This window comes from Hibiscus syriacus, unplaced genomic scaffold (assembly GCF_006381635.1).
Source record: "Hibiscus syriacus cultivar Baekdansim isolate YM2019G1 unplaced genomic scaffold, ASM638163v2 tig00004779_pilon, whole genome shotgun sequence".
Lineage (NCBI taxonomy): Eukaryota > Viridiplantae > Streptophyta > Magnoliopsida > Malvales > Malvaceae > Hibiscus > Hibiscus syriacus.
Window position 1 is genome coordinate 625785 of NW_024062030.1, and position 24744 is coordinate 650528.

The 24744-nt window shown below is 34.1% G+C and overlaps 2 protein-coding genes and 2 pseudogenes across 2 annotated transcripts; 2 read left to right on the top strand and 2 right to left on the bottom strand.

Annotated features, from left to right (window-relative positions):
• The first annotated feature begins 3659 nt into the window (after nt 1-3659).
• LOC120198600 (CBL-interacting serine/threonine-protein kinase 14-like) lies at nt 3660-5132 on the top strand. Its single transcript, XM_039199911.1, has one exon. It carries the CDS (start codon nt 3796-3798, stop codon nt 5104-5106), a length of 1311 nt encoding a protein of 436 aa, XP_039055842.1. The 5' UTR covers nt 3660-3795; the 3' UTR covers nt 5107-5132.
• A 5241-nt stretch (nt 5133-10373) lies between these two features.
• Nucleotides 10374-14849, top strand: LOC120198611 (stress response protein nst1-like). The gene is given in 5 exon segments (XM_039199922.1): nt 10374-10528; nt 10734-12424; nt 12750-13226; nt 13228-13817; nt 14486-14849. Coding segments are annotated over 4 exon segments (2694 nt in total). The 5' UTR covers nt 10374-10528; nt 10734-10918; the 3' UTR covers nt 14607-14849.
• Nucleotides 14799-15440, bottom strand: LOC120198629 (annotated as a pseudogene).
• A 7367-nt stretch (nt 15441-22807) lies between these two features.
• Nucleotides 22808-23969, bottom strand: LOC120198621 (annotated as a pseudogene).
• Between the last annotated feature and the right edge of the window lie 775 nt (nt 23970-24744).

The following is a 24744-nucleotide window of genomic DNA, read 5'->3' on the forward strand; positions in this document are numbered from 1 at the left end:
AGCCAAAGAGGAGAGACAACTGATTATAATTTTTTATTTTAATCCCTATACTTTAATTTTCTGTTAATTTGATCATAAAATAGTTATTGCCGGCAACTTATCTAAAGTTGATTTCAATTACCCACAATTTTACCTGCATATAGAAACATTCATATTTTCTTAATTAAAGAGGAGAGCCTTATTATTTGAATTATCATAGACTCGACAAATATAAATTTTCTTCGACTCTAGACAGCCTCTAAAGAGAGGAAAGGATCAAATCTAGGCCTAAAACTTGCATTTTAAGTGAAGATATATCAAATGCACTACTAAAAGTCAATTGAGTTTAATTCGGTTATTATTATTATTGATATAATATATAAAAATATATAAGATCAAATATATTTAAGCATTCAATATTTTTTTAATATTTTAAATATATTTGATATGTGAATTATATTTAATTCTAATTATGGAGTCTAATATCAGTCTTAGTGTTGGATGTTGTTATCGGTATTTCTTATTTTATCATATTACATGTTTGATTTACCTTTGATTTTTTCTAGTTTTTAATAATTCTACGTTTATGATTTTTTTTCTTTTATAGCATTTTTCTTCTTCTTTTATGACTCATTTTTTCTTATCTTTATGCACTTCTTCTTTTGTCTTTGGGAATGTTTACGGTCGTTTGCTTTTTTTTCGTTTAGCCTTTTTATCAGGGATAGATTTGACATCGTCACAGCTGATCAAAATGATATTTATTTGTTATCATGATGTTCTTTCCTTCTTCGGACTCTCAAATTAGATTTGGATACGCTATTTGTGTTAATGGATAGTTTTCTCACGTCGCTCGACTCTAATTAGCAATTTATCGATGGTCTTTTAATAGTTTGATCTCTTTTTATGGTTCGATTGTCGATGCAATCAAATTTGTTCATATCTAGCTTTCATTCGAGTTTATTTGGTTAGGTTTTTTAACTTTTTCCTTGTATAGTCCTTATGTAATTTTAAGTGACTAGTTTATTGTGTTAATGATTATAGAAAAATTTTCTATTAAATGTTTAGTTTACAATTATAATTGTAAATCTTCATTGTAATTTTAAATATTTTTTTAATAAAATTAGCAGTTTTTACTGTAAAAATAATTATGGAGTCTAAAAAGTGAACCATAAATCATAATAATTTATTTTAATTCACATGTGATTTTAAATGTTTATAATATGAACAACAACAAAAAGTGTTCAAATTGCATTAAGAAGAAGCTTTATATAAAAGGTGGAGTTATTGGGCTACGGGTCGTCGTCTTTTGCTTTAATAAAATTAGGTTACGCATAACCCTTTCCACTTATAAATCAGAAAAAAATTAAAAGATTTATATAGTTTTAAGGGTAAAGTATACAAATTGTCCTCCAATTATAGGATACTATTTTGTTAAGTCCCTCAACTATTAAAAGTTATAAAATGACCCATTGACTATAGGAAGTTACTTTGTTGAGTTCCTCTACTATTAAAAGTTACAAAATGTTCACCGACTATTCATTATGTTCAAAACTCATCATTTTCCATTAAAAAATTAACAGTCGTCTGACTTGGACGTTAACATGCGATTGAGATATGATAGTCGTTTAAGATTATGAGATCAAATTTTATTATATCTCAGTCACCAGATTAACGTCCGGCTCTACTATTAAAAGTTACAAAATGATCACCCGACTATTCATTATGTTCCAAACTCATCATTTTCCATTAAAAAATTAACAGTCGTCTAACTTGAACGTTAACATGCGACTGAGATATGATAGTCGTTTAAGATTATGAGATCAAATTTTATCATATCTCAGTCAGCAGGTTAACGTACAGCTAAGATTGCCACTATTTTTTAACGGAAAAGGACGAGTTTGGAATATAATGAATAGTTAGTGACTATTTTATAAATTTTAAAAGTTGATGGACTCAACAAAATAACTTTCTATAGTCCAATGACCATTTTGCAAATTTTAATAATTGAGAGACTCGACAAAATAATATCCTATAATCAGGGGACCATTTATGAATTTACCGTAGTTTTTATATATTGTATCATAATAATATCGATGAAATCAAGGTTAATCGAATTAATTGAATTACTTAATAATTATATATTATATCATAATTAATGGAAAATAAATATCATTTTCAAAACATTTGACACGTAACAGCGACGACCAATGTGAATTCCCGCGGAAAAGGAACGGTGAAACCTGGGTGGCTACAATTTGTCCTCACGTCATCCCCAAAGACAATCTTTAAGCCAAGAAAATTTAAATAGTTTACTAATAAAATAAAATAAATATTTATACTTTAATTTAATTTATACAATTTTATACTTAAATTGTTAAATTGATAGATGTAACTTTATATATTTTCAAAATGATGTAGTATTTTTATTATATTTTTATTTTGTATTTATTAATTTTAAATTTTATCATATTTATAATGCAATTAAACATAAATATTTTATATAAAAAATATTTTTTACAAATTTTCATTTAATAAACAACTATAAATAAAATTTTAGAAAATTTAACTACAAATTTCAAATATACCATAAAATTAATACAAAAATATATATGTGAAGTATGTCCACCTCACCAAGAAAGACAAAAGTACGGATTTCCATATTTATAGAATGAACATTTTTGCATTTGGACCATCGAAAACATTGCACGTTATCCATGAATTTATCATCTTTTCGCATTAGACACATATACAACACATTATTCTTTAATTTAATTATATCAATTAATTTAGATTAATATATGTTTTTATTTTTTAATAGTATCGGGTTATTATAAGATAATATATATTTAGGATTTATTTTTATCATTAATAAAACATATACTCTCCAAATACAGTTACTTATACTCACGACCTCTAAAAAGAATAATTTTCTCTTTAAAAACTGAAACTACGTGATAAATTTAATTTAAATTGATTATCATATAAACTCGTTATAGATTGAATCATCACAATTAAATTTATTCGCACAAACTGACTTACCTCAGTGGTTAAAAGAATTATTGTTGTTTTTAGAGGTTATGAGTTCAAGCACCGACTGTAAGAATGATTAGGCGTTCATTATCAAATAACTGAGAGTAATTAGAACATATATTATCTTATAATCATTTTATCTTAATAAAAAAATCTTATTCAATTTATAATATGAAATTTAACATTATTTAAAAAAAATATTATTTATTCTATTAAATTTATTAATTCTTTTATAAATTATTTTTATAAAAACACAAGATTAGATGATTGGTACTATGGTACTACTTGCTACATTAACTATGTTTTCTCGACAAATGTATGGTCATTTTGAGTCACAGATATTTTCCACAATTTTATAATATATTTTTTATTATTTTTTACATTTTTTAAATAATTGAAGTGATTATAAATTTATAATGTAATAAAAACAAACAATATTTAATTTATAAAATTATTAAATATAACAAATAAATTTATTAAATTACTTCAATTAACCATTTTATAAAATTCGTAGTATGAATTGATAACATTTATTATTATAATTATTTTAGCCCTCAAGAATATTCAAAACTATGACTACGTCACCGAAAGGACAATCAATAGCAAGCCATTCGGCCATGGATAAGTAGCTTCAAAAATGGCTTCCCACTGAAAGAAAATCAAGTCTCACCCATTATCCAATTCTCTCATAAATCGAAATTTGCAGTTCAAGTTTCTCTCTTTCCTTCATTTGTTTTTGTTAACACTTTAAGAGTAAGAACAAGTTTCAGTCTTTGAATCAAGAAAATGCCCGAGGTTGAAGACGCGGCGAGCTCCAGTGGAGCAAGCGAGTTGTCGGAAATCTCATCGGAGATAACCCTGTTCGGAAAATACGAGATCGGGAAGCTGCTTGGATGTGGTGCATTCGCAAAAGTTTACCACGCGCGCAACGTCGACACCGGGCAGAGCGTGGCGATCAAGGTCGTCAGCAAGAAGAAAGTTTACAAAGGCGGGTTCATGGCGCAGGTTAAGAGGGAGATAGCTATCATGCGCAGGTTGCGCCACCCGAACATCGTCAAACTCATAGAGGTGTTGGCTACCAAGGCCAAGATTTATTTCGTCATGGAATTCGCCAAAGGCGGGGAGTTGTTCACGAGGGTTTCGAGGGGTCGTTTCAGCGAAGATCTCAGTCGTCGGTATTTCCAGCAGTTGATCTCCGCCGTCAGGTTCTGCCACTCGAGAGGCGTTTACCACCGCGATTTGAAACCGGAGAATCTCCTCCTCGACGAGAATTGGAACTTGAAAATTACGGATTTCGGACTCAGCGCGTTCACGGATCAGATCCGACCCGACGGCCTCCTCCATACTTTATGCGGTACACCAGCGTACGTGGCGCCGGAGATTCTGGCGAAGAAAGGATACGACGGCGCCAAAATCGACGTATGGTCATGCGGCATCGTTTTGTATGTTCTCCACGCCGGATATCTACCGTTCAACGAGCCCAATCTGATGGCGATGTACCGTCGTATTTATAAAGGCGAATTCCGGTTCCCGAAATGGACGTCTCCTGATCTCCGACGATTTATATGCCGGCTTTTGGACATTAATCCTGAAACAAGGATCACCGTCGACGAAATCATCAACGATCCTTGGTTCAAGAAAGGTTACAAAGAGACTAAATTCCACGCCGAGGATTTCGAATTGAAAGGAGATAGTACCCAGAGCGCCACCAACTGCTTAAACGCCTTCCATTTAATCTCATTCTCGACCGGTTTCGACCTCTCCGGTTTGTTCAAAGAGTTCGACTTCTCCGTACGAAGAGAGCAGTTTGTGTCGGAGGAGAAACCGGAGAGGATAATATTGAGAATCGAAGAAGAGTTCCGGAGAATCGAGAACGTGAAGGTTAGGAAAAGGAAAGAGAGAGGGGTGTATTTGGAAGGGCAAGATAGTAATTTTATCCTCATCGTGAATGTTCATCAGTTGACGGAAAATTTAGTGGTGGTGGAGATACGGCGGCGGGAGGTCAACCTTGGTCCGAGCGGTGATCTTTGGGAAGATAAGCTCAGACCGAAACTTTTCGATATCATATATGAACCGGAAACGGTGAATGTTTCATAACCATTAATAGAGTACTATTATTCTAAGCCTGGAACCTCCGGTCGACCGCGGCAGCTGTAATATAATTATATATCATTTTCATGTATATATTTTAGAATAAATGTAAAGTAACGCTTTATTTTCTATTTTCACCTTAGATTTAATAATTTTCTTTTAAATTAAGGGCCGACACGCATGCTTAACTTAATGATAAAAAATTGATTAAAAGGGAAAAAGTTATGGCCTTTTCAAATAATACATTAACCAATTCGGTTGACAATATATATTAAATTAGGACAATGATGTCAACAATTATTTTCATAAATAATGTCATTTCAAGCTCCATTATTTTGTATTGATTATACGAAATTAATACTCGATGTGTTAAACAAGGATAAACTATAATTCATAATTTCACCTTTTCTACTCATAATTTTTCACTAAATTTTAAAAAAAATTATTTACTAAATTTTCAATTTACTTATATTTTTATTACACGAATATTTAATCAGAAATAAAATAATAACATAAAATCTATATGTGTTGATATGGACTGTATTTTGTTGACATCAGTTTCTCTTTTTTTTTAATTTTATATTCTTTGTTCGTAGATTAAAGTTTTACAGTTTTATCAATGTCTCATATCGATATTGTAGTTATCACCTATGTTGTCTTCAAGATATCAATGAATTTGTCTAATCATCCCCTACTATTCTATTAATTTAGATTTTACCAAAATCACTTTAAAGTTAACAAAATTCAACACATAACTCAAAAAATCCTAAACCACTATGGTTTATAATATCCACAACCCGATCAACGTTGAATCAAAGTATACAACTTGCTTCCTCCTTCTCCACTATCTCATCGTTGAAATTTAGAACAATATGCTTCATTATCGGAAAATAATAGGGGAGTTCGAAACTAGATTTTTTCACAAAAATGAAGAAAATTTTGGGGGTAATTTCATAATTTTTAAAAGAAAATGTATACTCATAACGTTATTAAGTATTTAACAGCGGAGTGAAAAAAAATAAAAAATTAGTGAGTAAATTATTTTAAAAAATTAGTGACCAAAATATGAGTGAAAAGAAACTTGCAGGGGTGTCCATTTTTCGGTTTTAACCAATTAACCGATCAAATTAAATTAGTTCGATTAATTTGATCACCCACCGAACTAGTTCGGTCGGGGAACGGTTAACATTTTTTCAATATTCGGTTAACGGTTAATTCCGTTCGAAATCGGTTAATTAACCGAATTAACTGAAATTGTTAAATATGAAGTATATTATATATATTAAATAAATATTTTAAACTCAAACTCATTAAAAAGTAAGACTCAGTTATTTTTTAATCACACTAAACTCTTTAAATTATCAATACCTAATTAAAAGTTTAACCCAAATTAAAAATATTTATATTATATTTAAATTAATCAAATTAAAAATTATAATTTTTTTTGTTAATTTGATTAACCGGCCGAAATAACCGAACTTTATTCGGGTCGGATAATATTTTTCAAAAAGAAGTTTGATTCGATTAACGGTTAAAAAAGTTTAATTAATTCGATTAATAGAAATTCGGTTTAGTCAATGACCGAATTAACCGTTTGCAACCCTTAGAAACTTATGAAATCTATAATTTATCCTTAAATAATAAAATCAGTTTATTCATTTTTAATTTAATACTTGAACTATTCAAATCTTATATCACTTCATACATAAGAAGATAATACACGTATTCGAACTTATGTTTTTCAAATATTATTTTAATGATCTCATCAAGTATATTCAATAACAAAAGAAAAATTATTCTTTTTAAAATTTCGGATTCGAATAGCTATGTAAACCCGATGTGTATTTTTAAATTAAATTTTTTATTCTCTAATGGTACGTAAGGTTTATTTGTTTCTGGAACCATGTATAATGTGTTGTTAATTTGTCATCAATGAGATTCTCGTAGTGACGGTATGAATAAATTATTTATTTTTTATATTAGTGTATTATTAATTTGTACTGTAACTAATGGGCATAAAACATGCATACATTTAATTATTTTTTAAAAAAAATACTTATTTATAGCAATACGTCATTAGACAATAATTGAAGCAAAAATCCAATAATTTATTCAATACTTTTTTGTAAATGCTTTGTTAATAATTTATCCAATAACTTTTATAAATGCGTTGATAATTGATAGGTAAGTGAAGGTCTTTTTCAACCCAACACACATTTGTCTCTTTCCCAAATATTTATTTCATTTAAATATTATTTTATTAATTTCAATAAGCCTTGGGTGTTTTTTTTGTTGCATTTAATTCATATATCCAATTTTATCAAAATTATGATTGAACTGCACAAACTTAAAATAAGAAATGAATAAAATCACTAAATTTATTCAAAATATGAAATATCTTAAATTAAAATAAAGATTTATAATCATAATCGTAAATTAAACACGTAATTAGGACAATTTCCTATAGTCATTGAAGCAAAACTAGAAACTTAATATTACATAAGGATCATACAAGGAAAAATTAAAATTTAACTAAGAAAACTCAAATAAAGGTAGATACAAATAGATCTGATCACATCGGCAAACGAATCACAAAAAGAGATCAAACTACTAAAAGACTACCGATAAACCACAAATCACACTCAAGCGACATGAAAAGCTATCCACGAACGTATAATGGGTATCCAAATTCAATCCGAGAGTTTAAAGCAAGGAAGATCAACAATATAACAGATAAATACTATCTTGATCAGTCGTGGCGCTGTCTAATCAACCCTTAGAAAAATATAAGTGAAACCAATGGTCAAACGGCCGAAAAACGTGTCAAAAGGTAGAAGAAAATTAAACGTACCATAAAGGCAGAGAAAAACGTGTCATACAAGCAGAATTATTTAAAATAAAAACAAGAGAAAATAAAAGGACAATAAAAAATATTGACGGTCGGCAATCAACATTAAAGTTGATGTCGTCATCGATCATTAAAAACAAAAAAAAAGATATAAACGGCTTACCAATGAGAGAAAACTACGAGAGAAAATTAGGTTTTAAAAAAGGTTGAAAATAAATTACATATTAAATCTACAATTTACGTATATACGTATGTTGTTAATGTTCGAACTAAAGCATTTTAGCCTCCAATATCTTGAAGTATTATAGTTTTTATCGTTTTAATTTTTGGTCAAAATAACCCACATTGAATGGAAATTGTTAATCAACTAATAATCAATACATATTGTCAACGTGATATTTTTACATGTGTTTAAATTGCTCATATGTTACCTGACATGTCATGTGTCATGTTACCCAAAGTAATGACGTGACACATGCCACACCATTAATTAAACACATATAAAAATATCGCGCTAACAATTTACGTTGACCATTAGTTAATTAACAAATTTCATCTAACATGAATTATTTAGACAAAAAAATTAAACATTAAAAATTAAAATATTTCAAAATAGAAAATATGAGCCAAATCGACCATTTATACAATAAACTAATTCTTTCATTATATCTCTTCTTATCCGTAAACTTAATAAAGTTGATGATTGACCCAATAAAGAAGCATTTAGGCCTTGAAGACCCACAAGTGAAATCTAACCCAAAAGTGTCAACCTCAATCAAACGAAGCCCATAACAAATTCCTAGTTTGGTAACCTTCCAAAATGTCAAATACTGATCCAGAATAAGTTCATATCGGCCTAGAGACAGAGGACGGTGTAACCTAGGGACGGACATGGTTCGGATTAAGTCAGGTTTTTTTTTGTCTGTATGACTCGATTGAAAAAATATATATATTTTACTTAAAATTTGATCCAAGTCGTATTTAAGATAATTTTATCCGACCAAAAATCTATTCGTCTTTGAGATAAAATCATAATCCGACACAAATATATTTATAAAAATATTCTTAATTTTATTCGATAAAATAAATATCTAATTAGAAGAAATCAATATAGATAAGAGTATTATTGTAATTATCTTTAAATATATAAAATATAATTATATTATTTTCTAGGTCATATCGAGTATCTTCCATTCTAAATCTGAATTCAATCCAACTCAAACTTATATTCTAAAAATCCCGATCCGATCTAATATAAACTTGTTTCTTAAAAAATACAATCCAATATAATTAAATAAGATCAAAACTCATCGAGTTCGGATGATCCGATCCTCAGTGTCAACCTTGGGAATTTTAGATTCAAAAATCTCATTTAATATTTATTTATTCAACATCCTAATCTAATTCAATTTTTTATATTCTATTTAATTTTTAAGTTTTTAAAAGTCTATAAATAGGCTCCATCCCTATGAAAAAAATCATTCACTCATCATTAATAAATATTTTCTTTCTATTTTTTAATTTTTTTACTTATTTAAAGTGTGAATGTCTAATTATATTATGATAAATATTTAACGTTCTTCTTCACCGTCTAGATTACTAAGAATATTAGATCATTAGAAAATTAAAAACAAAACTTATTTACAACACATCTATATATGATATTTAAATACATCATAAGAATAAAAAAAAAATTAAATTTATGTATAAAATTTAGAAAATTATCAAATTGAAATAATATCAGAAATAAAAATATTTAACAATTAAGTTGCAAAAATTAAATATAATGAAAAATATTATTTTATTTGAATTTATCGTTTAAAGGTTGAATTTGAAAAAATTATTTTATTAGAAAATTTAAAGGTTGAAATAATATGTCTTTTTGGCATCTTCCTAAAAATGCCAAGTGACCTCAACGTCTTTCACACGCATGGTTCGTTTCGTCTTAGTTGAGAAAATAATTTTTTATTTATCTCATTTAATTTATTTAAACACATTTATCGTGAATTAAAAAAGGTAACTAAATTTATTTACACATGTTTTCATGATAAGATTAAAAAAGGAAAATTAAAATATGAGATATAATTTAATTATTTAATGTAAAATTAAAAAAAATTAATTTAGAATTATTTGGTGAATAAAAATATACAGATGATATTAACAGTAAAAAATAAAAGAATATTCATTGAAAAAAAATAAAAATAATTTTAATTGTTCATTTTTATTTATCTAACAATTAAGTTATGTAAAATTAAAAAATATTTTATATTAAGTAAGCATATCCTAATTCTTTTTTCTCTAAAAGAAGTAAGTATAATTAAACCGAACCTTTCAAAGAATCCGAGTTTACAAAAAACCGGTTCGGTAAAACTGGTTCATAAAGGATTGCTTATACTATAAAAATTAATGTTCTTTTCGTCCCCATTTTCTTCTTCTCTCTTATCCCTTTCTTTCGTACAAAATTTTCATCTCTCAAAAAACAAAAAAAGATTCTTACCGTTTCTTTGTCGGTAAGAGAAAAAAAAAGGCATCAATTCACGGCGCCGACCCGATTAGGCTCCGGAAGGGACACCTGATTCTGTAAGTTCCTCGAATACCTCACGTAGTCTATTGAGTATTTGCAAAGGAACCTTTTTTTGGGGAAGGGGGACCTTAAATCGATCCATTTCTGGGGATTTCGTTGTATTTTAAATGTATATAATTGTTTGACGATTGAACCATTATGCGGGTCTAGGTTTTGTTTTGTTTTCTATTTTAAGGATTTGCGATTGTAAATGCTGTGTAGGGTTCTTGAAGCACCAAGGAACGGCTGCGTTTAATAGTTATTTTCGTTTCGGATGAGAAGTTAGGGTTTTCGATTTTGGGACATTGTCTTTTGAAAAGGAAATTGCAGGGATTGGAGGTCTGACTTTTAGGTTTTATTTTGGGTTGATTGTATAGACGGGGAAAATAGGTGGGGGTTAGAAGATAATGTGTATACTGTGTGTGATTCAGAAGTGGTCTCGACGGGTTGCTGCCATGCTGCCTTGGTTAGTTATACCTCTCATAGGTTTATGGGCTCTTTCTCAGCTTTTGCCGCCAGATTTTCGATTTGAGATTACCTCCCCTAGGTTGGCTTGTGTATTTGTGCTTCTGGTTACTCTTTTTTGGTATGAGATTTTGACGCCTCAGATATCTGCTTGGCGGGTTAAAAGGAATCAACGTCTCAGGGAGCGCAAGAGGTTTGAGGCTATAGAATTGCAGAAGCTTCGGAAGACTGCAACACGAAGGTGTCGGAACTGCCTGACTCCTTATAGGGATCAGAACCCTGGTGGTGGTCGGTTTATGTGCTCTTATTGTGGCCATATTTCGAAGAGACCTGTTTTAGACTTGCCTGCACCGCCTGGTATGAGAATCTCAAATTCTGGTATTATTAAGGATCTCGTAGGAAAAGGCGGGAGAATCTTGAATGGTAAGGGGTGGTCTGAAAATGTGTGGATGCCTGGACAGTTGGAAAATGGCAACTGGGTTGCTAGGTCTGTTTCGGGGAAGCCTAGCTATTGGCGGAGGAATGGCACTGGAGTTTTTGGTGGAGACGAGGATTGTTTGACGGAGAAGTTTTATTCAGGCATTGTTATTTTTTCATGCAAGCTGTTGACATCCTTCTTCTTGAGCATTAGGTGGCTTTTTAGAAAGATTTTTAGGTTTAGTTCATCGAGGGATGATGGTTCATTTGATTCACACCACCGGAGGATGTTGACTAAGAGGGGTGAAAATGGGACAAGCTTCCAAGAGAGAAGAGGAGAGAAAGCTCGCCGAAAAGCTGAAGAAAAGAGACAGGCTAGATTAGAAAAGGAGCTTTTGGAGGAAGAAGAGAGAAAGCAAAGAGAGGAGGTTGCAAGATTGGTGGAGGAACAAAGGAAACTGAGGGATGAAAAACTGGAGACTGAAAAAAATTGTAGCAAATTATCTACACCTGTTAGGGAGAAAGAGATGAAAAAGGAGGCTGAAAAGAAGCGTCAATATAGAAGGAAAGAGAAAGATAAGGCATCTAGTAAGAGCAATTCTGATGTTGAAGAAGTTGAAAAGAGAACCAGTATGGAAACTGAACGGAAACGTGACATTGATAAGAAGAGTGAGATTGATAACTGGGAACATCAGAAGTCTGGGCTGGATAATGTCAAGGCACGTACGCTAGAAACAGGACATGGGCTGAAATATACTTCTTCAAATAACTTTAGTCGAGTAAATTCTGGTACTAGATACTTTGATCGTGTGAGGGGTACATTTTTTTCATCGTCTAAGGCTTTTAGTGGAAGTAGTTTCTTTGGAAAGAGTGCTAATACTCCTGCTACTATTACAAAGGAAAAGAAAACTACCAATTTTGTTGACCATGCAAGTACTTCTGACCATAGGAGAGATTTTTGTGCACCTGAGTGTGTATCTGAGAAGCCTAGTATCAATGGAGATGATAAGAATGCTAAAAGCAGCTACCCTGTAAGTTCTTGATTCTGTTTGTTGAGTTCATTGGTTTCGTAAATTAGTAGAATCCATATTGCTTGCAACTAGTATAAATTACTATTGCTATTAAGGGCAGGCACCAGTTATCTTCAGTGCTAAATGAATTTTTTTCTTGATTTCCATGTTAGTCAAATATTCTAACTGAGTTTATGCTTAAAATCCTCCCACCCATCTTTTTTTTTTCCAGATAAGCATTTTCCAATTCTCTAGAATCGGGTGTTCTTTGGGATTTTTTGCACTTCAGTGCGTTATAACAATTTTTCTTGAAGATGACAGTGTTACATTGGGCTGCTCACTGCAGGTGCTTTCTGGACCCCTACCAAGGGCAGCACCAAAAAAATCTTGGCAACAGTTATTCACTAATTCACCCTCTGTTGCTCCAGTTTCAAATGAAAATGTTATTACCAGACCAAATTCAAAGATTCAAGCAGAAGCTAGCCCACCATTTCCTGGCCATTCTTCAACAATGCAAACATTTGATAGTCCTATCAATTTTGCACTGCCATCACCATTTATTTCTACATATCAAAATGGAGTCCCCAGCAGTAGTTTAGGTTTCTCACCTGCTGTTGGACCAGCATATTCTAGTACTTCTGAAGGGCTTCATGAATTTATTCCAGAAGAACCAGAGTTTTTTGAAGACCCATGTTATGTCCCTGATCCCGTATCCTTGCTTGGGCCTGTTTCAGAGTTGCTTGATAATTTTCAGTTGGACTCAGGTGCTGGCTATGGAAGGGATATCAGTATAGGTATGGAAAGGCCTCGAGCTATGAATAATATCCGCTTCTTCCGAAGTTAACAAGCCCTCGCCTATTGAGTGCCCCTTGTCAAGATTACGATCTGCTGATGAAAGGCATAACAATTCAAATAGGTTCCCGACTACCCCAAAGGCCCAAGATCTTCGCTCTTACCCTGTGGATGTTACAAATGCAAATGATACGGGGACATGGCAGATTTGGAATAGTTCTCTCCTTGAGGATGGTCTGGGTTTGGTGGGTGGTACTGGTCCTGCAAGCTGGCTTTTACCCTTGGAGCATAATATATCAAATAAGGAAAACTTTGCCCACCCTTATACGCAGAACACTATGGAATCATTGTTTTTGAATGAGGACCCTTTACTTGCTGGTACACAATCTCCTCAGCAGGTTTTTCTTGGTAACAGCCAGCTTGCTGGGGCATTCAATCCTGTAAATGGTCCAAGTGATCAGGATCCATGTCTTCAGAATGCTTTCTTTCCACCATTTTCTGACGGTGATACTCATTTTCCTATTAAGCCTCAGGAGGATGTGAGTGAAAGTAGTTATGGAATTCCTAGTGGAGCTGCTTGTACACATCCATTTGAGCTGTCTACTTTGAATTGTTGGCCCAAGTGAGTTCATCTAACTTATATATTACCATTAATTGCTAAGGTTTCACAGAGTTGTAGATGAAAGCCAAAAACCTTGAATGTTGTCCATTTCTTGTTGATTCATCGAATTATTGACTTTAAGTAGACAACGTCTTGGCATTTTAAACTTATCTGTAATTGACCGGAAGAATTGTACTGCAGGAAGTTATTAGACTTTTAGGAATTTGATTTTTATATCTTTTAGCTCTACCTTCTCTCTTGGGTTTGGGTAAGCTGTGCGGTGGAAATGTTGTACTACGGAAATTACTAGTCTTCTAGGAATATGTGACCAAACTGTCCTGCGTCTTTGGTTTGATTTGTTAATACTTAAGGAAAAAAACATTTGAGAAATGCAGCAATAGTTTCTGGATGGTTTGATGCATATGTTCTTAAGTGTGTATATCATTTGCTCAGGTTCAAAACATAGACATTCAAATCTGAGGTAGAATGTAATAGGCAGAACTGTTTATTATTAAAGATTTTGAACCGATATGTCGAGCAATTTCCAAATGCAAGTTCACATACACATGTAGGGGGGCTAGGGACATGTTTTGGTTTGTAGATTCTCTTTGTTTACTATATGAGTTTGTAAAATCTGTAAATTGGGTGTTAGTCTGATTCATGTTGGGATATTGTTGTTGGTTTGGCAGGAAGGAATGGGGTATTAAGCAAGAAAGTTCTGGAGGAGAAGCTGTTGGAAGGTCTACAGTTGCAAGGCCAACCCATATTGGGGGTTCCTTTCCTCCCCCAGATGTACATTCACTTTGGTGATTTATCATTTAAATAATAGGTTCAAAAAATATGATAGAAAAATACACAATATTGTCCAATTGGATTTTGTATCTTCTCTTCTTTCATGGGGAAGAGAGTATTAAAATTAGTTTCCATGGGGAATACATGTGGGGTTCATTCACTTTTAGGATCTGTATCATTTAAAATGGAAAATTTCTTATTATACTGCGAATCAAATAACAAGACCCATGATATTTGATCTTCTATGGGTGCTTTTTATTATTATTATAGAAGTGTAAGATCTCTTATTTAACAACAAAGACAAGTTTAGCAATAATTAAGTGAAAATAAACTTTTAGAGCTTCAATAATTCAACTTCCTACAGTTAACACGAATTTGTCCTTGCTTTCCAGTCAAGGCTTAATGTTTCCCATCCTAATCAAAGACTTTCCAAAATTAACCCAGAAAGCATTAGGGTTCAAGCTGTAACTCTTTACGAGTTTATCAGTGGAGCCACCATTGAAAAGTGCTTGATCCGAGGTGAGTAGACCCCTTAGCTTCACCAAGTTTTTGAAGTATGTCGTGTCAAAATGAGCAGGCGTTGAGTCGAAAGGAGCTTGGTTCGTGTTCCCTCCGGTGCGTGGACATGTGGCTCTACGGTCTTTGGCAAAAGCAGGATCAATGTTGGTTGCATTATAGATTTTGTTCCTAAAGATAAAACATTGTGAGAATCCGATGGTGTGACCACCGGAGAGAGCTACGAGATCTCTCTTGTTCAAGCCCTGCTTCTTGAAGTTGTTGATCAAGTCAGGGAGATCCATTGATGCCGATGGTGTTGCGGAAGACGGCTATCGGATAGAGCAAAATCGCAACTGATAATTTGAGAAAATAAAATGAAGATAAAAGAGACAAAATTTACGTGGAAAACTCCTAAAATATTTAGGGTAAAAACCATGGGCAACGGTAGAAGAATTTCACTATGAGAAAATAGGAATTACAACCTCTCTCGATCTACCAAGGAGAAAACAATGATAATTCTCTCTAGATAAAAAGGAGAAAACAATTCTCAAGAAACTCTCTAAAATATCTCTAGTATTGAAAGAAAGCTATAATGCTTTGGGATGGTTTTGAAGCTAAATGAGCTAGGGTATTTATAGTTGAAGCTTTAAGGACTAATTTGTAAATACCCTAAATTACAATGACTAATTGCATAGTTTTACCATCCACATTTTCAACATTTTAGGTGGAATTGTTTTTCAATCCATACTTTCGGTGCCTAACAATTTTTTTTCAACAATTTGCACTAAATAGTTTGGCCATTAATTTGGCCACTTATCTTGACTTTTCAACAATCTCCCACTTGAAGATTTGATTGGAACAATCATATCTTCACACCATTCTTTCTACCTTGTACCTTCATGTTGCTTACATCTCTGACAGGCCACAGGAGGATCGACACCAAGTAAATTTATCAGTACTGATCGCCTTAGTCATGAAATCTGCTATGTTGTCTTTGGTATGGATCTTCTGCATATCTACCGTCCCTTCTTCCACCTTTTCACGAATGAAATGGTATTGCTCGTATGTGCTTTGTCCTTGAATGAAATGCTGGATTCCTTGCTAGATGCAAGGCACTTTGACTGTCACAAAACAGAGAGACATACTATTGATTGTGCCCAAGCTCCTCCAATAGCATCTTCAACCAAATTGCTTCTTTACTGGCTTGTGTAGCTGCTACATATTCTGCTTCTGTTGTGGATGTAGCCACAACTGACTGCAATTTTGAAATCCAGCTTACAGCTCCACCAGCAACTTTAAACACATATCATGTAGTAGATTTGCTTTTATCCAAATCGCCTGCAAAGTCAGAATCTACATACCCATTGACTAGTAAGTTTGATCATCCGTAACATAATGCAACATTTGAAGTCCCTTTGATGTATCTCAGGATCCTCTTTACTGTATTCCAATGCTCTTTGCCTGGATTTGCCATGTACCGACTAATCACTCCCACTGCTTGTGCAATGTCTGGTCTTGTGCATATCATAGCGAACATTAAACTTCCTATTACTGATGCATACGGTACTCGAGACATCTCCATCCTCTCTTCTTCACTGCTAGGACTCATACTGGAGGATAATTTGAAGTTAATAAGAAGAGGGGTAGAAATTGGCTTACAATCTTGCATGCTGAATCGTGACAATATATTCTTCAAGTAATTCTTTTGTGAAAGCCAAATCTTCCTATTACTTCTGTCTCGGTGAATTTGCATCCCTAGAATCTTGTTTGCTGATCCCAAGTCCTTCATTTCAAATTCCCTAGCCAGTTGTACCTTCAATTCTTCAATATGATCTTTTTTGGGTCCTGCAACCAACATGTCATCCACATACAACAACAATATAACAAAATCGTTATCACCAGACCTCTTGAAATAAGCACAAGGGTCTGCATTAAGTCTGTTGTATCCAAGGCACATAATGAAGGAATCAAATCTCTTATACCAACACCTCGGCGCCTGCTTTAGACCGTACAGAGATTTGTTCAACCTGCAAACCAAGTTATTCTTTTCTTTTTCTTCAAAACCTTCAGGCTGGAGCATATAAATTTCTTCTTCAAGATTTCCATGAAGAAAAGCTGTTTTAACATCTAGCTGCTCTAGATGTAAGTTCAATGTAGCACACATTTCCAAAACTACTCGAACTGTTGTTAGTCGAACCACAGGAGAAAATATTTCATTGAAATCGATACTTTTTTTTCTGAGCATATCCTTTGACCACCAATCTTGCACGATACCTCTCCACTTGATCGTCACCATTTCGCTTGATTTTGAAGACCCATTTGTTACCAATTGGCTTCCTTCCTTGTGGTAGTGGCACAAGGTCCCATGTATTATTTTTATGAAGGGCTTCGATTTCTTCTTGCATCGCCATCATCCACAGTGAAGCATCTGAGCTGTTTATTGCCTCCTGGTATGTTGATGGCTCACCGTCCTCTGTTAAAAGGCAGTATGCAATATTACCTTCTATAACATAATCTGAGTGCCAATTGAGACGTCTTCTCACACGATCTGATTGACGAGTTGTTGGAGTTTCAGAACTCCCTAGTTCTTGTTCATCATGTGTTGGTTCTGCTTCAGAAGAATCTCCTTGTTCAACCTCATTTTCCACATGTATCTGTGTAGTCTCTGACTTTTCAGCGCTATCATGATCTTCTTTTCTTTGTAACTTATCTTCTACAAAGATAACATCCCTGCTAATGATCACTTTGCGGGCAGTAGGGTCCCACAAGCGATACCCCTTTACACCATCAGCATACCCCAAGAATTTGCATTTCCTGGATTTTGGATCCAGCTTTGAAATTTCTTAGGAGTTGTACATCACATACACAATACTTCCAAATACATGGAGGTTTGAATAATCAGCTGGTTTACCAGTCCACATCTCCATTGGTGTCTTCAGCTCTATTGCAGTTGATGGAGCTTGATTCACCAAATAACAGGCGGTATTGACTGCTTCTGCCTAGAATGATTTTTCTAGGCCTGCATCCTTCAACATTGCTCTTGTTCTTTCTAACAAGGTTCTGTTCATCCGCTCTGCCACTCCATTTTGTTGAGGAGTGTTCACCACTGTGAACTGTCTTTTGATGCCTTATTTCCTGCAAAAGTCATCAAATTCTTCGCTTGTGTATTCTCCTCCATTATCTGTTCTGAAACACTTGATCTTATTTCCAGAATCAAGTTCCACCCGCGCTTTGAAGTTTTTGAAAGTGAAAAACACATCTGATTTCTTCTTAATAGGGTACACCCAACATCTCCTGGAGTAGTCATCAATAAATGAGACAAAGTATTTTGCTCCGCTTAGGGATGTAACTGGTGCTTGCCATACGTCAGAGTGAACCAATTCTAGAACACTTTTGCCTCTAGAATTTGATGTGTTGAATTTCAACCGGTGCTGCTTACTTGTTATGCAATGCTCACACAAAAGAAGTGATGCCTTTGTTAAGCCTGGAAGTAGCTTTTGCTCCATAAGGACTTTCATTCCTTGTTCTGACATGTGTCGAAGTTTCTGATGCCATAGCATTGCCGAATCTGAACTACATGAGGCAATAGAGGCTTCTGCTTCTACCAAAGTCTCTCCCTTCAGCATGTACAAGTTTGTAGCTATCTTTTCACCTTTCAGTACCACAAGCGCTCCACGGAACACCTTAATGATTCCTTTCCGAGTTTCAATCTTGCTTGCATTATTATCCAACAATCTGTAGGATAATAAATTTTTCTTCAGGCCTTTCACGTGCCGCACATCTCGAACAACTTTAATTGTTCCGTCATACATCTTCAATTTGACGGTTCCCACGCCAACGATCTCTAAGGCATGATCATTGCAACTATAAACAGATCCTCCTGAGACAGGTTCATAATGATGGAACCATTCTCTTCTTGAGGTCATGTGATATGTTGCTCCCGAATCAATGAGCCATATATCTGCAAATCGTTTTCTTCCTTCTACGGTGGTTGATGCTTCACAGCATAAAGCATCTCCATCATCTGAAGTGTTTGCGGTATTGCCTTGTGAATTGGAGTTTTTATTTAGACTCCAACAATCCTTCTTCAAGTGACCCTTCTTTCCACAGTTGTAACAGTTTAACTTCTTCTTGCTCCTCGACTTCGATCTACCATGTTTGTGACTGCTGCTTTGGCCACGTTCTGTTGATCTTCCTCTCATCGTTGTCAACGCTTCTGCTTGTTGCAGATTTACTTGTCTGTCTTCCTTGTTCTTGCGCCGATTTTCTTCTTGTAGAACAGCAGCTGCAACATCATCGAAGACTAAACTGGTGACATTACTGTTTGTCAAGTTGATGATGAGTTGATCGTATGAATCCGGTAAACTTTGAAGTAGAAGTTCAGCACGTTCTTGTTCTCCTATTTTACAGCTTAAGGATGTAAGCTGAGAAAATAAGGTGTTCAGTGTATTTAAGTGCTCCGTCACTGAAGTAGATTCTGGCATACGGAGAGTGTACAATTTCCTTTTAAGGAAAATTTTATTGTGCAGCGATGTGGCCTCGTACAATTTGGTGAGATGATCCCATATCTCCTTAGCTGTCTTCTTCTCCTCGATGCTTGACAATACTTCATTTGCTAATGCTAGATGAAAGTTTGCCATAGCATTCCCGTCCATCTCGTTCCATTTGATGTCATCTGCAAAATCCACCGGCCTTTCACTGATAGCCGCTAGACACCCGTCTTTCCTCAGGATGGCCTTCATCTTTAATTTCCACAATGAGAAATTTCTCTCATTGAACTTTTCAATATCAAATTTCGTTGCCATAGCTTCTTTTACGGATAGCTCCCACTATTTCACTATCGTGAATAGTTCTCTGGAACCTTCAAAGAATGGGTAATAACTTCTTACTTTCTTATGTTGGAGGATCCACCTTTTGGTGGCAACCACAAAGACAATAAGTAGATATTACACACTCTAATCTAGCTATGATACCAATTGTTGCGGAAGACGGCTATCGGATAGAGCAAAATCGCAACTGATAATTTGAGAAAATAAAATGAAGATAAAAGAGACACAAAATTTACGTGGAAAACCCCTAAAATATTTAGGGTAAAAACCACGGGCAACGGTAGAAGAATTTTACTATGAGAAAATAGGAATTACAACCTCTCTCGATCTACCAAGGAGAAAACAATGATAATTCTCTCTAGATAAAAAGGAGAAAACAACTCTCAAGAAACTCTCTAAAATCTCTCTAGTATTAGAAGAAAGCTATAATGCTTTGGGATGATTTTGAAGCTAAATGAGCTAGGGTATTTATAGTTGAAGCTTTAAGGACTAATTTGTAAATACCCTAAATTACAATGACTAATTGCATAGTTTTACCATCCACATTTTCAACATTTTAGGTGGAATTGTTTTTCAATCCATACTTTCGGTGCCTAACAATTTTTTTTCAACAATTTGCACCAAATAGTTTGGCCATTAATTTGGCCACTTATCTTGACTTTTCAACAGATGGAAGCGAGGTGTTTGCTAAATCTATTCTGGCAGTGGTTGAGTCTCTCCTTCCCAAACGAACCTTCCATGTCGGGCCTCCAAGCTACAACCATCGTAGTTTCATCATTTACAAATCAAACACAGCATTTTTCTATAATTCAATTGATAAATGATTTGGATATTACCTCAACTACTGAATCTCGGGCTGCTACGGCTAAGATACCAGCACTAGAGACCACAGGGCGTCCACAGACTCTATATCCACTTCACCCGTTGATCTACAACTTCAAACCCTCTCACAGAGTCCAAATTTCCACGTGCATTTTTCTTGGTAACAAAAGCGGGTGTCCAATCCAGAAGAAGTGAACCGTCACAGCCCTGCAATCAATGCAATAATGATTAGTTCTAGATCACAAGGTACATGCAGCTTAGAAAATACTTGTATGAACTGATACCATGTACAACTCTTTTCTAAAATGAATGAACATACGTTAACGAAGCAGTCGTGGAAGTGCAGACGAAGCAAAGAGGCTCCTATCCGCCGCTCACGGTGGACAGCAGCCTCAACAACTTTCCTGATGGCTGGCAAAGCTTGGGGACAAACTTTGTCATAAAATTTTGGGGGTAAGGAAAAAGCAGTGGCTGCAAGACCCAACCAAAGAAATGCATAAACAAGGAAGTGAGCCTTGAGGATGAGGAGTAGGGTTAAATTTGCTTGAAGCTGGGTGGGGTTTGTGTTGTGATTCTTGGGGGTGTAATTTATAGACAGAGACGTGCGACGAAGCTTCATAGAAATGGAAGAAGTGCATAAATTTTGGGTTTTGCAAATCAATGATTGGACTGCAAAAGTTTAACAGCACGAGGCTGCTGCTGCTCCAATCTCCTCTAAGTATATGATTCGATAAAGAGAGCAATGCATATATTATGGTTTTCTCGTACTGCTAATAGGATGAAAAGAGTTAACTTTATCATCAGTGAAACAATGTGCTAATTAAATTATTACTTTGGACATTGGCTGCTGGGGGCTTCCGCTTCTGTTATTGTATTCTCTCTCTCTGCCTCTAGACTTTTGTTGACTTCATCTATGAACCACGCTTTTTTGTTTGAATGTATGTATAATCTTTAGGGTCCGTGCACACACTGTAATGTTAGCTTTAACAGAAAATAAGGTTGTTTGGTATGTTACCGAGATTGTTATATTGATTTATTTAATTCATTTGATTAAAATATATAAATTATAGTGTTTAGTTGGATAATTTAAGATTATATTTTATGAATAAAGAATGGGGTGATGTATCTTTCAAAAGGAACCTGAATGATCCTTTAATCAAAGGGTTGGATAGAAAAATAGTTTTTGAATCATTGAGGGAATGAATCTTAAACTTGTTGGTTAACTATACCGATAGCGATGAAATCATTTCTAAGACAATAATTTCTTTAAAATACAATAATAAATTCTTATTTTTAAAAAAGTTCTTTATTAATTATATGTGAGTTCAGCGTTGGTGGGCGTTGCAATTTATACGTAGGAACTGCATGAATTTGTTATTTTTTAAGTTTAAACACACTCAAGGCTGCTAAAAACAAAGATTCTAAAGCTACTTGGAGGCTTCAAAGTTCAGCTTTGGCTGCTGCCGGCTTCATCTTAAATAAAATTTGTACTTGTTTATTTATTTAAAAAAAAAAGTTACGTCCTTTGCCTTGCCCCTCACCTTGGTTTTTGGAGAAGGTTAAATTAACAGTAACAAGTAGCAGCTGATGCGAATGAATATTTAGCAATTTGATTAGTTCAATTTTAAAATTTTACCTTCCTCTTTAGAAATGTATTGTCCTCCAATATAAAATAAAAACTAATTACCATAACTTGTACTATAATTAAATTTTCAGTGTGACCTACATACTATAATATTTAAAACTATAGAGGTTCCAAACTAATAATTTAGTTATAATATAGGAGTTAAAACAACCATTTATTTTAAAATAAATTTTAATAAAAAAATCATATTCTAAGCTTTAAGATAATATTATTGAGATGGACAATCATAAAGTTTCAACTATAAAACAAATATGAAAACACTATTAAAAAGAACTTTTATTCTTTGCTTAAGAAACTTGAAATGATTACAATGAATTGAACGAATCAAACAATACAAAAGGCACATAATTTGACATTTCTTGTATGTGCCTTAATTTTCATAAAATACAACTTAATAAACCAGACGCTTTTATAAATTCAATTTATACAATAAAAAGAACAATTCATTGTTGTTGCTTTAATCAATTTGCCTTCCTGCAATCGACACGAATTTGTCCTTGACTTCCGGTTAAAGGTTTAATGTTCCCCATCTTAATCATAGACTTTGCAAAATCATCCCAAAAAGCATCAGGATTCGAGCTGTAAGTCTTTACAAGTTTATCGGTGGATCCACCATTGAAAGTGCTTGATCCGAGGTGAGTAAACCCCTTTGCTTCACCAGGTTCTTGAAGTACGCAGTGTCGAACTTGGCGGGTGTTGAATCAAAAGGAGCGAGATTAGTGTTACCTCCGGTGCGTGGGCAAGTGGCTCTACGTTGTTTGGCAAAGGCAGGGTCGATATTGGTTGCATTGTATATTCTATTCCTGAAGATGGAACATTGTGACAATCCAAGAGTGTGACCGCCGGAGAGAGCTACAAGATCTCTTTGGTTCAAGCCCTGGTTCTTGAAGTTGTTGATTAATGCAGGGAGATCCATTGAAGCCGATGGAAGCACGCTGTCTGCTAAGGCTCTATTAGCTGTGGTTGAGTCTTTCCTACCCAACCGAACCTTCCATGTCGGACCACCAAGCTGCAACCATTATCATTTACATTTACAAATTAAACACTGCATTTTTCTTTTTTCTATAATTCGATTGATAAAAGATTCGGACTTTACCGCAACTACTGAGTCGCGAGCTGCCACAGCTAAGATATCAGCACAAGAGACAGTCGGTCGTCCACAAGCTCTATCCACTTCAGCCTTTATTTGGTCCACAACTTCAAACCCTCTCACAGAATTCAAATTCCCACGTGCATTTTTCTCGGTTTCGAAAGCAGGTGTAGAATCCAGAAGAAGTGAACCATCACAGCCCTGCAATACAATACAATACAATGAGTTCATGATCACATAAAATAAACATAAAAAGGGCGTGAAACGAATCAAGTTACATTAACGAAGCAGTCGTGGAAGTGCAGACGAAGTAAAGAGGCTCCCATCCGTCGCTCACGGTGGACGGCAGCATCAACTACTTTCTTGATGGCAGGCAAAGCTTGGGGACAAATTTTATCGTAAAATTTGGGTGATAAGGAAAAGGAAGTGGTTGCAAGAGCCAACAAGAGAAATGCATGAAGAAGGAAGTTAGTGGGAGAAGCCATGAGAAGTACGTAAGTAGGCTTTAGATTTGCTTAATTTTCGATAGCTTCGAGGTTTTGCTGTGATTGCTGGGTTGGTGGGTGTTGATATTTATAGCTAGACAGCTGCATGGGTTTGGAATTGTTCCATATATAACAGCTACCTTTTGTTTACCAGCTCAAAGAAGTTGGTCTTCGCCATTCAAAACGCCCGACGAACATTCACCCTTGTCTGCTAATGTTTATTTATGTGACTGCACAAAGATTTCTAGTTACATAAAAAACGCTGTTCAAGGTTTCGTGTATTACTTTTATCTCCAACGGTCTTCTTTGGCCGCTGCTGCCGGCGGTTGGCCGGCAAGAAAAGGTGCACGGGCCTGACCTTGTTCACTATACGTTTTATGGATAAGCTCGTGCTTTATAATTTCAGTTCCTTATTCATTATTCAACTTAATTTGCTTCCTTAATTCCTTTGCTAACCTTACCTGACTACGTTCTTTAGGATTTGACCGCTAAAATGATTCAACATGCACCTAAGATAGAATTGCTATTTGGTATACGATATCAAACTAATAAATTATATCTCATTTAATTAGATTAACTTAAAATTAAAATAGATGGAAAAACTTTAATTATATCAAATTTGAATTTTTAAAATTATATTTTATAAATAAAACAAAAAGTAAAATCGAATTTAATATGTAATCTGTCTCAATATAATTATTATAATAATATTTATGAAATATATATTATTAAAAATATTATATTAATTTATTTAATCAAAATGTATGGATTATATTATTTAGAATGA